The following is a 12,105-nucleotide window of genomic DNA, read 5'->3' as shown; positions in this document are numbered from 1 at the left end:
GTCTCTAGTGGGTGTCCTGGAGGCTTCTGTACCACCCTATAAATCACTCAAAGTCTGGGTAAACTGCAAAAAGGCTGAGTGAACTGCAAAACTATGTGAAGGAATAATAGACTCCGTGCACGTCCATATATTGCACAGAAAAATTTTTGTTGTACAGGTTATAACTGCGAATGGTGCATCTATCAATCAATCCATCACTGAAATCTCGCCTTTTATTCAGGGAATGTGCAGGTGAAAGTGCCTCATAGGTGACTGTTGAGTCAATTAGAAGACAGAACAAGAAAAAATAATAAAAATACTAAAAACAATTTAACAATTAGAGATAAATGCATGTGATAGATCAATAGATCAGAATAAAACTAAACAAATAATTACATTAAACATTACATTACATTAAATGGATTAAAAGAGATATATAAAAAATAATAAATATTCATAAATTGTAAAAAAAAAAAAAAAAGGTAATAAAAAAGAAAAGAAGAAACGAAGACAAATACAATGAAATGAAAAGTTGTAAATTTGTCTAAAGTGTAAATAAAACTGAAATCAAAGGAATTTTAGTGGCATATCATACATTATTAATACCTCAATTCTTTTTTTCTGCCTGCAGGAAAAGATCACTGTGGAAGACACGCAAAAAGAGGTAGGAAACAAAAGTGATTGATTGGTCTTTGTGGGGCTCATTCACAGTTTTTTTCAATGTATTACACTGGAAGCAAATTATAATCAACATGCAATTGTTATACAGCAGTAACAGTAATTAGTGCTTTGTGGGGAAAGTGTTAAGCTACTGTTTGACCTCTGTAACTTAATAAGAGCCACTGAAAGACTGTGGAGGATGTTGGTGGTGCTGTATCAACACAGAGCTGTACATGTGGAAGTGAAGGCAAGGGAAAAGGAAGGTAGCACAGTCTGAAAAGCCTCATGATTGTGATTTAATAGACTTGTTAACATCCTTAGAGGTGCACACATTCAGGATTCAAGGTTAAGTGCTGTAGCAATTTTAAAAAAAAGTGTAATTTCCTGAAACACAAAAGAGGTTTTGCCGTCTTAGTGGTAAAGTAAAGAAAGAGCAACATAAACCAAGAATGTATTAAACCCATCAATGTGTTTGTGCAAGTACACAAGTAAAGATGAGAGCTCTCATATGTTTCATGAATGAGGCCCATTCTTCCAGGAGTTTATATATTTTTATTATATTCATTACATTTCTATTGTATTGTATTTTATGTTGTATTGTATTTTATATCTGTATATTTATCATTTATGTTTCTTGAAAATAAAAATAAAAAGTTAAAAAAAGAAACAAATAGTACAGATGTTTAAAAAAATAAAAACATTAAATAATTAATTTTGCTCCAAACTTTGTCCTTGGTGTAATTTATGACAAGAATATAGGTTGTGATGAGAGTTTTAGCAGCCAGAACAAACGTTATGTGTCAGACATTGTCTGGGCATTTCTCAAAAATAATTCAGTCAAATATTGGTCTACATATATTTCTGAATAGCATCAGTTAAAAGCGTTTGTACACCTTTTGACAAATTGTTTGAAAAAAAGATCTACATTTGCCAGCATTCAATAAGTCAGTTATTGATCTAAAAGTGCCTTTTGTTTTTCTTCCTGCTGGATCAGAAGGAGCAGTTGAAGGTATTACTTGGAGCCAAAGAAAGAGAGGAAGGGGCTCGAGGCCAGGAGACTGTGAAGGTCCAGCTCCGGAGTACTATGGTCAGTGACTTTATACTCATCTGGAAAATGTAGATTTTTATGTGTTTTTTATTTTTATTTTTTATATTTCATAATGCAGGTCTATGCTGTTAAATACTGTGAAAGTATCCAAACACTCTACCCAGAGAAATGCACACTTCTCCTATTCAGAATATACTATATACAGGTAGATAGTGCCGCTACAGTGCTATTACCTGGCTGCTCTGATGGTGCAGAGACTCCAAGAAACATTGACTAATCAGAGCAGACTCTACATTTTCTGGGAGGGGCCTAAAAGAGACAGGTGCTAAAACATGTTTCAAACAGAAAATAATGTGTTTTTGAACATTAAAGGTAGAAACCCAAAACTGTATGAAACTGAAAAGTGCATGATATGTCCCCTTTTAATCTTTAAGGAAATCAGTGCAGTGAAGAGTTTTTTTATTTGTATCCAGACATAATTCAGGTTTTATAGCTGAAGTCCGAAAGTCTTAAAGCAAAAAATTTTTGTTCGTATATATGCTACCTGGCTTAAGAAAATGCATAATATATGTTGTAAGCATTACAGAAATATAAATATATATTTAATAGAATAAACATTCTATATAGTGCTGGAAATATAATTTATGTCTTTAAAAGTTCCAGTTAAACCATCTACAACCGTATCTGTATGTGTTCACAGGGGGATTACTCTGGACAGTCTGTCATCAAAGGTGAGCTTCCTTCCACAAAGAGACATTTGATTATTCTCATATATTTAAACCTTAACTTGAAGAGTATGAAGAGATTTAAATGTTATTGTCATCTTGCAGGTAAAGAAAACATGTTGGTCAACAAAGCTCACAGCATGGATTCTGATCAGGTACATTTTTATCTGTGGAACTATTTCACATGACTCGCAAATGTTTAAAAAATACAGCATTAGTAGTAGTAGTAGTAGTAGTAGTAGTAGAAGTTTTCTAACCCTTTTGCGGTTACAATGGTGGGCTTACAGCAGGACCTGCATACAAATTATACTGCTAATAGAGTATTCAGTTCCTTATGGGATTTGGATTTTTCCCTTAGTTAAATTTTGTTATAACAAAAAGTACAAGATTACAAGTCAAATAAAAGAAAACCGAGGGACCATTTTGTGAAAGTAGTGCAAAGCAATCAATAACTCTTTGTAACCGTAAATAAAGTGTTTGGCTTTCCTAAAAAATAAAATAATAATTTAATATAATAACAATAATTTCATTTATATAGCACTTTTAAAAGCATAGTTTACAAAGTGATTTGCAGTATACTCAGAAGGCAATATAACAGCAGAAAACTAGACAGCAAGGCCAAACAAAAGCAAGACGAAATGAATTCCAAATTAATACAAATTAAAAGAATAAAAGCAAAAAAACAATAGAGAGACACATAACACACATAAAAGCAACTCTATGAAAATGGGTTTTTGCTCTTTAATTTATAAGGCAAATGTTTAATCATGAGGTAGTTGGAGGTGAAAGAGTGACTTTTTGTTGATGTCAGAAAGGAGTTACAGTTGTCACAATGTTTTTCATCTTTCTCTGCAGATGTTCCAGAATTCTGCCATGTCTCGTTCACTGTCGAGACCTCCAGAGAAAAGTCCAACCGCTGTCAGCTGGGAAGTCTCTGGTGAACTGGACGCACACAGACGTGAACTCGAGGCGGTCAAGAGGAGACAACAGGCAGCGGAGGAAGAGACGGTGCGGCTGCAAACCGCCCTGAACCGTAAAAACAGAGAGTGCCAAGAGCTGGTTCAGAGCCGAGACACCATCCAGAAACAGGCGGACCAGCAGGTTCAAGAACTGGAGGACGCCTTGGGGGATGTCCAGAAGAGGATGCTGGACTCTGAGTGTAAAGTCAAACAGCTGCAAGCACATGTAGTGGCTGTTAAGGAACACTTAGGAGGCCAGGCGACCGAAGAACTGCGTGCCCAGCTCCAGGATATCAAGGCAAAGTACGAGGGCGCTTCAGCTGAAGTGTGTCGTGTTCGTAACCGCCTCAAACAGAGCGAGAAGGCCCTGGAGGAGTACAAGACCAGCGAGAACCAGCTAGCAGCAGAGGCAGACAAGCTGAACCAGGAGCTGGGAGCTCTGACTGCAGAAAGAGATGAACTAGCAGAAACCTTTTTAGAAATGGAAACCCAGCTGAAGGAGGCCCAGACTAAACATGGCAACACGGTGCCAGCAGAGAAGTTCGACAACATGAAAAACCTGCTGACAAACGCGGTCGACGAGAAGGAACGGCAGATCGCTGAGCTGAGGGAAGATTACGATCGTGTGCTGGAGGAGGTGGCAGAGCTGCATCGAAAGCTGGACAGTCCGTCTTCCAAGGGAGGGGCGGCGTCTGCTGAGGAGCAACAGAGGATACTGGCAGCTCTCGAAGAGCAAAACGCTTCATTGAAAAGGAAACTGGTCGACGTGACCGGCAGAAGCCAGGCTCTCATTAAGGAGGTGGAGGAGAGCGAGGAGGAGAGAGATATACTACGAGAGCAGCTGGATGAGCTCAACAGCAGGATCGAGATCGACTTCATACCCTTGAACGCACACGACGAGGCCCGCAGGAACATGGTGACGGCTTTGGAAGAGCTGGAGGACAAACTGGTGGAAGCCAGCGAACGTTACGGCAAAGCAGAGGCACAAGTCCAGCAGCTTCAAACAGAGAGGACGACGCTAAGGGAGAACATCAGCAGCCTTCAAAACGGCACCCAGAGACACCAGAGTGAAACAGACGCTCTGAGGTTGCAGAACGCCGACCTGATGAAGAAACTTGAACTTTTGCAGAGAAGATGTGAAGACCGAGATAAAGAGTGTGTGCAGCTGACCACACAGAGCCAGACTCTGAAACAGAGCTTGGAAGGAGAGTATGTTCCCAGACAGCAGCACGAGCAGGTGAAGATGGAGTTAAGTTCCACCTTAGAGAGTGTCAAAGCTGAGATGTTGAAGAATGAGACCAAGGGAAAAGAAAGTGCAGATGAATTGAAGAACGTGAAAGAAGAAAATGATAAGTTGAAAGAAAAGTTGGAAAAAGTCTTGCTTGAGGTGAAAAAAGACTATATGAGTGTAAAAGAGCACAAAGCCATCGCAGACAAGTTGAATGCTGCTGTGGTCGAGGCAGAGAACAGAGCAAACGAAGCGTCAAGAATGTATGCGTCGGCACAGGAGGAAACGGAGAAGCTCACCCAAGAACTGGAGGCGCAGAAGAGAGAACTTGATACGATACAGGAGGCTATTCAGTCCAAGTTTATCCCGCTGACGGCAGCGGAGGAAAAGGAACACTCTCACAGTGCCCAGGTGAAGGAGCTGACAGTCAAACTGCTGGAAATGGAAGAGAAGTATCACAAAGAAAGGTCGGCCGGAGAGAGCAACAAGCATGAGAAAGAGAAGCTAAAAGTTGAGCTTGAGTCTATTCAGCAGAGACTAAACTCTGCTGTAGTTTCCAGTGAGAAGCACAAGAATGTGGAGGAAGAGTTCAAGGGTAAATTTGAGGAATTGACTCAGAAGTTGGTCGAGTTACAGCAACAGCACGAGGAGGTGACTCTTCAGAAAGCAGATCTTCAAGAGCAGAATGCCATCAGCAACGCTCAGAACCAGAATCTGCAGGAACGTCTGAAATCAGAGTTAACTCGGATATCGACTTACGACACGGAGCTGAAAGCCCTTCATGACGCCGTGCAGCAAGCTCAGGCTGATTGCAAGAAAGCAAGAGAGGCTCAGCAGGAGGAGGCCCAGAGGGTTAGCGCCTTGCAGAAAGAAGTTCAGGAACGCCGCGGGGATCAGACGTCTCTGCTGCAACAACACGCCAAGGCCAAGGAAGCCCTAGAGGCCGAGGTCGCCCGGCTTCGATTGGCTCTCCGTGAAGAGGAGGAGAACAACGCCCAGAGGGCCGAAGATGTATCCGCCCTGCAATCTGAGCTCCTCCAGGCCACACAGGCTCTCGAGGAAATTCGCTACAAGGAAGACCAAATGAGCCAGCTGAAGAAGGAGAAGCAGCAGCTGGAGGAGGAGGCTGCCAGCCTCAGCAGCAAGCTTCTGGGCTTAGCAGAGGAGAGTGAAGAGGCCCGCCGGGAGGCAACGCAATCGAGGGAGGGGGAGAGCAGAGCACGAACAGAGATGGAGGCTGTCCAGGAGAAGGGACGCGCCATCGAGAGAGAAATTAGGGAGCTGAAGGAGAGATATGATGAGTCGCTCAGCACCATCTGTGATCTGCAGAGGAGGATTCAGACATCAGCTCAGCAGACTGAAGCCAAAGACAAGAAGGTAGTAAGATGGGACAGACAGCTGTGTGTCATGGTTATATTGTTTACACGGTTCCCACACGGCCTTGAAATCCTTGAAGTTTGTGAACCCTTTTTACACATACATTAATAGAGTTGGGTAATTGAATGTGCTTGAATTTCTATATTTTGAGGAAGAATAGAAATAACTTTTTTTTTTAACCTGACATCAGTCAATAGGCTACATTCCATTGTTTGCATGAGGTAATTGGGCTTGGAAAGTCCTTGGTCACTCCTTAAATCTTATGTATAAGAAGGCGTTGGAACCCTGTATTTAAATAACTGACAGTAGATGGGTTTCACTATAGCTCAAAGTAACTTATGTAGATTCAAAATGTGCTAATCCTCTATTGAATAGTATTTGTGTGTCTCTTTTGACTTTAAGGGGAAAAGATGTAGATTTTAAAAGAAAATCAGATTTGTCTCTGTTTCTAGGGGAAACAGCCTGTTTCAGTTTTGCTACACAGTTGATAAAGTTATGAAAAATGTATGAACATTGTGTTTCTGTGTGTCTTTGTGTGTGTGTCAGATCACTGAGTTGCTGACAGATGTTGAGCGACTGAAACAGGCACTGAATGGTTTGTCCCAGCTGGCATACACGAGCAACGCACCCAATAAGAGACAGACGCAGCACATCGACACACTCCACGCCCAGATCAAGAGCCTACAGCAACAGCTGGCTGTGAGTGACACACAGACAATAATGTCAACATGTTCTGCTTTATATTTAATCCACTGCACAGTAACTGACTGAAAAACATCTTTATTTAAATACATTTTACACTGTGATATTAACAAAGTTGCAACATTTTGACCTCACAATCCATGGTTTGTGGTGAATTTCGGGTTACTCACCCAGAAGGTAGTTCATTGGAGAAAACATAAACACAACATAAAAGTGATGGATCTGTAATAATAATCACACTGTGTTTGGCTCCTTTACTTGATGAATAAGGCTGAAAATAAGAATTCAAAATCTTAAAATGACTCAAACTGTAGAAAAAAAAGGTATTGTTTTTATCCTCACGATCAGGTGCAGCTGGAATAGTTATAATAATGTGAAAGTACAATTCAGTCACTGCACCACATCAGCTGTTCCAAGCAATAACCACTTCATGTATTTCTCTCCTGTTCCATCAGGATGCTGAGAGGCAACACAGGGAGGTGGTTTCAATTTATCGAACTCATCTTCTCAGTGCAGCACAGGTATGTCAGTCTCAGTAATCTCTATGTGATATGAGAGGTGTTAGATTTTCATTCCCATGGATGGTCCTACCTGGAATGATCAAAGTTCTGTTTTCTGATTAGGTTGTGAATCTCTACGCACCTCGGTTTTATTCTTATTCAGAGGGCTAAACTGTGATTATGAAACTGAATTATTGATGCATCTTAATGAATCTTATTTTTTCCACTGTGACTACTTGCCACTTTTAAAAACAGCATATTTGTAATGATCCAGCATCACATATCACAATTTCTAGTGACAGGCAATCGTATTGTACAGAATTCTATTTTAAATTTCAGATTACTGAGCTTTTCTGCATCAAGGCATACTCTTTCAGAAGAGGAGTGCCATGCATCTAAGAATCTTTTTGAGATCAGAGTTCATGAGAGAATAAATTGACTGATAATGTTTCAGCCTTTTACCCCTTATTTATGTGATAAAAAGTTGATTAGAGTAAAAAAAAAAAACTTTTTGGTGAATTCAGTTGTGTTTTGATCTTCAAACACTCATTCAGCATTTGCATTTAGCATTTAACATGCACTGCTTAAATCCAACACATTTTCTTTTTTTGATTCACAGATGTTATCTGCTACCCATAACTCGATGACGTTCACATTGAACAAAAAATGAATTTGTAGCTTTCACAACAGCTGCAGCTTGACTTTAATTAGCATGCAGTCGACATTTACTGAGACAAAACAGATCACTTCAGGGTTGCATGACACACTGGCAGTGTAGATTAAAATCCACCTCTGCAAAACATTTAATGATCAGTAGGAAACAACATGTTTATGAAATAACGTCTGTTAATAATCATGGTTGTTATTTCGTAAAAGCAACTTTCAGCTTTTTGTCACCGTCATAAATCGCTGAAGAGCTGTGTCAGATGTTTAAACTTGAGTAAAATATGTTAAAGCCTGCTAGTTGGTTGAGGCAGCCACTGCAGCTGGATGTGAATCAGCTGATGATTTGAGGACAGGAAATAGCCTAAATTATATTTGAGTGCAAGAGAAACGGAGCAGTGAGAAAAATGCTCCAAATGTATTAGCTGAGGCTAATTTGTGACTGTATTTGTGTCGCAGGGTCACATGGATGAGGACGTCCAGGCCGCCTTACTACAGATCATCCGCATGAGACAAGAATTTGTGTGTTAAAAACTTCCTCAGACGAAACGAAAAGAGATGCTGCCTGCTGACTCAAATTCACCATCTTCACATCTCCCTCTGATGACCGCTGCGGCCCCTGTGGGTGCCCGGTGTGTGTGTGTTTGTTTGTCGTTCTGCAAAATTTATCCAAATGGGCGATTTTTTTTTATTTTTATGACTGCACTTTTGTTCCCAAATATCAATGTTGTGGACACAAGTGAAGAACTGTAGGTTTTTTTAGAGAAAACTCAATTCACTTAAAAATCCTATGATCAAGCTGACCTGTGAAATCATTTTGACTTAATGATCTAAATCATCTCACAGTATGGTTGTGAGCTTCATACATTTCTTTTAAATCTATTATGAACAAAGATGCAACTCTGTGCATTTTATGCAGCTTTAACTCATTATATTCAGTGATCGAGTTATTTGAAATGTAGGTCCCTTTCATAGATTATTCACTCTTGAAACGCTCGGCTGACATGAACACAAAGACCACTCTTCACATTCCCACCTGACAGTCTGCTCTCATACAGGTTTTTTTGTGTTTAACAACAATGTTTGCTCGAATCAGAGGGATGAGTTCACATTTTTTCAAGTCTGTACATTGAAAAAGGTTTTGCTTGCTGTAATAATTTGTCCTGTTCAACTGTCCTGTTCACCAGACACTAAAACATCCTCTAAAAAAGTGTAAACCTGCCCTTAAATGCAATACTCACATGACCACATGTACATTGAAGGAGTAATTCGTTGCTGTACTCTGACTGGCAGTGGAAAGATCCTTCTCAGTCTGGCTGAACCTGATAACTTCAAAGCTTTATTCATAATGTTGACATTCACTTTCTAAATCAACATTTGATACTGCACTGGTTGGTTTTTTTCCATATCTATTAATTATGTTTAAACCCACTATTTGTTGACATGTGCAGATGAAGATTAGACTACACTAATATTAATATTATAATATTTGTAGAATTAGATTCCAGTTGTGGCTGCTTGGGATATTTTCAGATCAAAACATTTCCAGTAACTATAGAGTCCATTTTTTATTGGGACAAAAAGATGGATATAATATACTTTTAAAGTTAACAACATGTTTTTATCTTGCCTTTTAAAAAACGTTTTCACTCCCTTGATGAAAAATCTGTTTGCTCTCAAGTTTGCTGCAGACAAAGGGAGGAACACTACTGTATTAACGGAGCAGTCTAGTAGCAAACTGATGAGTTATATTCATAAAAGTGGATGTTATTTCTTTTTTTAAAAGAAGAAAAAAAAAGACGTAACTCATGAAAAATGTAGGATTTTTCAAAGGATTTGTTATGTATTTATTTTTGTTTCTATGGTGAGGACAGAAGTAAGAAAAAATAACATTGGGTACAGCCCTAACATGACTATAATGTAAGATATGAAAGCTCTGTGTAAGAGAATGTGAAACTAACCAAAGCTAACATTAGGCTGCAGCTATATGAATTGGTCAAAGCAAGTAGGTTTGTCTTTTTTAGTATGAAATTCCCTCTTTGTGTTTCCTTTCTGGGCTGCAGGGATAGCACTAACAGGAAAAAAGTAAATACTGCACTTTTGGAAGATAAAAACGTGTACTGACTGACTAGCATCTTTAAGTGATTCCTTCACGTCCAGTACAGATAGAATTTGGGCTAAACAATTTGGAAAATATATCCAATTGCATATATTTTTGACAGATTTTTTGCAAGAAGGAAATTATCTGTTTGCAGAACTGTTCTTATTTTCCTTATATTTTCAAATAATCATGTACCAAACAGATCCTAGAAAAAAAATCCCACCATGACTCATTTTTTAAAGTCTGCATAATACAGTTAGTTGGCTGCAACATCTCTGCAGCAGCACAATACTTAATTCAGAAGATATTTTGCCTTTGACAACTATTTTCCTGCAATTTGGATATTGCACTAATTCATTGTGCAAAGCTTAGACACACAGAATAAGTACAGCATCAATAACTCTCAATGCATTTGTGAGTACCTGAGTTCGCTTTAAGTCAGACTTGAAATAATGTGAATCTGTCCTTTCACCTTGTTCATGTCAGCTGTAAAACTCCTTTCTTGAGAAGTTTTGAGTGTCTTTACTCATTTTGTTGCACAGTACATTGTCTACTGGAGGTCCAAACCAGCTCTCGTGTTTTCATAATAATCCAAAGACCTCATCATCCAAATATAAAAACACTACTCTCCATTCTGGTAGATGGTAGATAGTAAAGTGACAGATTTGAGAGTCTCGTCACTCACACAGTCTGGTTCCACATGTCTGGACATGGTGTGTGTTGGATTTGAGTGGTGGAGGGAGCGGAGCTGAGATCTCTTGCTGTGTCCTACAGGTTTGCAGTGGCACGTCGTCCTTTTGTTGAAACCAGAGTGTCCTCTAGTGGAGAGACTTGGCAGGCCAAGTTGATAGAAAATGTAAAAATCAGTGTGGCTCAGGGGCAGGCAGTGGTTGTTTTTAGAATTGTAATATCTGCAACACTTGGAAATTTCATGAAATGGCACTGATGGCTGAGAGGAAACATGAATGTAACACTAAAATGAGTTGCTTTGCATTACTACAATTAAACCAAACCTCTTTATAAAGACAGCTGAAGCCTGCTTTTATATAAAAACCTGATTCCTGCAGCAGTGAACTCTCTGAGAAGGAGCGCTGCGTACCCCTGAGGCAGCTCTTGTGACTCTTGATGGTGTCGTGTCGTGGTGTTGTGATTGTTGAGCGAGTCTCTTATGCCTTTACACTGATATATTTTTCATAGCTTTGTACTACTTTAATTACTGTACTACAGTGTGACAATTCTGATATTCAGCAGGTCTGGAAGTAGAACGGCACAAAACACGTTCAGGGTAACATTTACTGTCGGACGCCATGTGATAAGAATAGAGCCCATCCCTTTATTTATGTGGATAGTTAAAACCCTTTAACGATTAGTTATTTGAAGCACTCCTGTCTTTAGCTTTCAGCTAACACACTTTACCAAGTAAAAATTCTCGCTCTCTGTTTTTATATTTCGGCCAAAACACTTTTTCCATTTGCATTTTGTGATGCAGATGTTAGGAATTATTAACACTAACTATCTTCCCTCTACTGTTAACATAGACTATACATTAAATCCAGTTAAATCTCTAAATAAATACTTTATACCACTCTGTTTAAATTGGTTGATGTCTTTGACAATAATTTTTGTTGTGAATCAATAATACAAAATCAATAAAAGTGCCTAACATAGAAAACTACATTTTTGTCAAGTGTATTTTGTCATTATTATTTCGATTTTATTCGAATTTTTAGTTCAGACTGAAAAATATATTGCCATTCAATTTTGTGCAGATATTCGTCTTCCCCAGAGGATGAATCCACTGATGTTGATGACCTCCCGGCTTTCTATCTTACTCCACCAGCAGGTCAAACTCTTCACTCATGCTGTTAACTATGTCTACATCTTCTCAAAGGTTTTGGCACTACAGACTGTAAAAGACGTAGCCACCCATCTGTTGGTTTAACAGCTTCTATTTTGAAACCTTTGGCATTTTGCGTCATCTCCTTGTTTTTTGGCACCAGGAGTGACCTTATGAGCACATTAATGCATGTCCTGCCCCTTTTAAGCTCCTCTACAGTGCCATAAATCATTAATAATATAAGCTTGTTTTTCGAAACAATCCGTTAATTCCTCCAGACTGTGAGCTCCAAAAGATACTCTTTTAGAACAAGATGATGCTTTAAG

At 39.1% G+C, this 12,105-nt stretch overlaps 1 protein-coding gene across 1 annotated transcript in view; it reads left to right on the top strand.

Moving 5' to 3' along the window:
• The window catches only part of uacab (uveal autoantigen with coiled-coil domains and ankyrin repeats b), a 57,656-nt gene extending 46,039 nt beyond the window's left edge, over positions 1–11,617 (top strand). The window contains exons 12-19 of the mRNA XM_059347040.1: positions 611–643; positions 1,634–1,726; positions 2,388–2,418; positions 2,518–2,567; positions 3,268–5,976; positions 6,523–6,675; positions 7,134–7,199; positions 8,301–11,617. Coding sequence (XP_059203023.1) covers positions 611–643; positions 1,634–1,726; positions 2,388–2,418; positions 2,518–2,567; positions 3,268–5,976; positions 6,523–6,675; positions 7,134–7,199; positions 8,301–8,372 — 3,207 coding nt within the window. The 3' untranslated portion in view covers positions 8,373–11,617. The remainder of the gene's footprint in view (positions 1–610; positions 644–1,633; positions 1,727–2,387; positions 2,419–2,517; positions 2,568–3,267; positions 5,977–6,522; positions 6,676–7,133; positions 7,200–8,300) is intronic.
• The last annotated feature ends 488 nt before the right edge of the window (positions 11,618–12,105 follow it).

Source organism: Centropristis striata, chromosome 2 (genome assembly GCF_030273125.1).
Source record: "Centropristis striata isolate RG_2023a ecotype Rhode Island chromosome 2, C.striata_1.0, whole genome shotgun sequence".
NCBI classification, from domain to species: Eukaryota; Metazoa; Chordata; class Actinopteri; order Perciformes; family Serranidae; genus Centropristis; species Centropristis striata.
The sequence above is the reverse complement of the archived record's forward strand: the minus strand, read 5'-3'. Positions and strand labels throughout refer to the sequence as shown.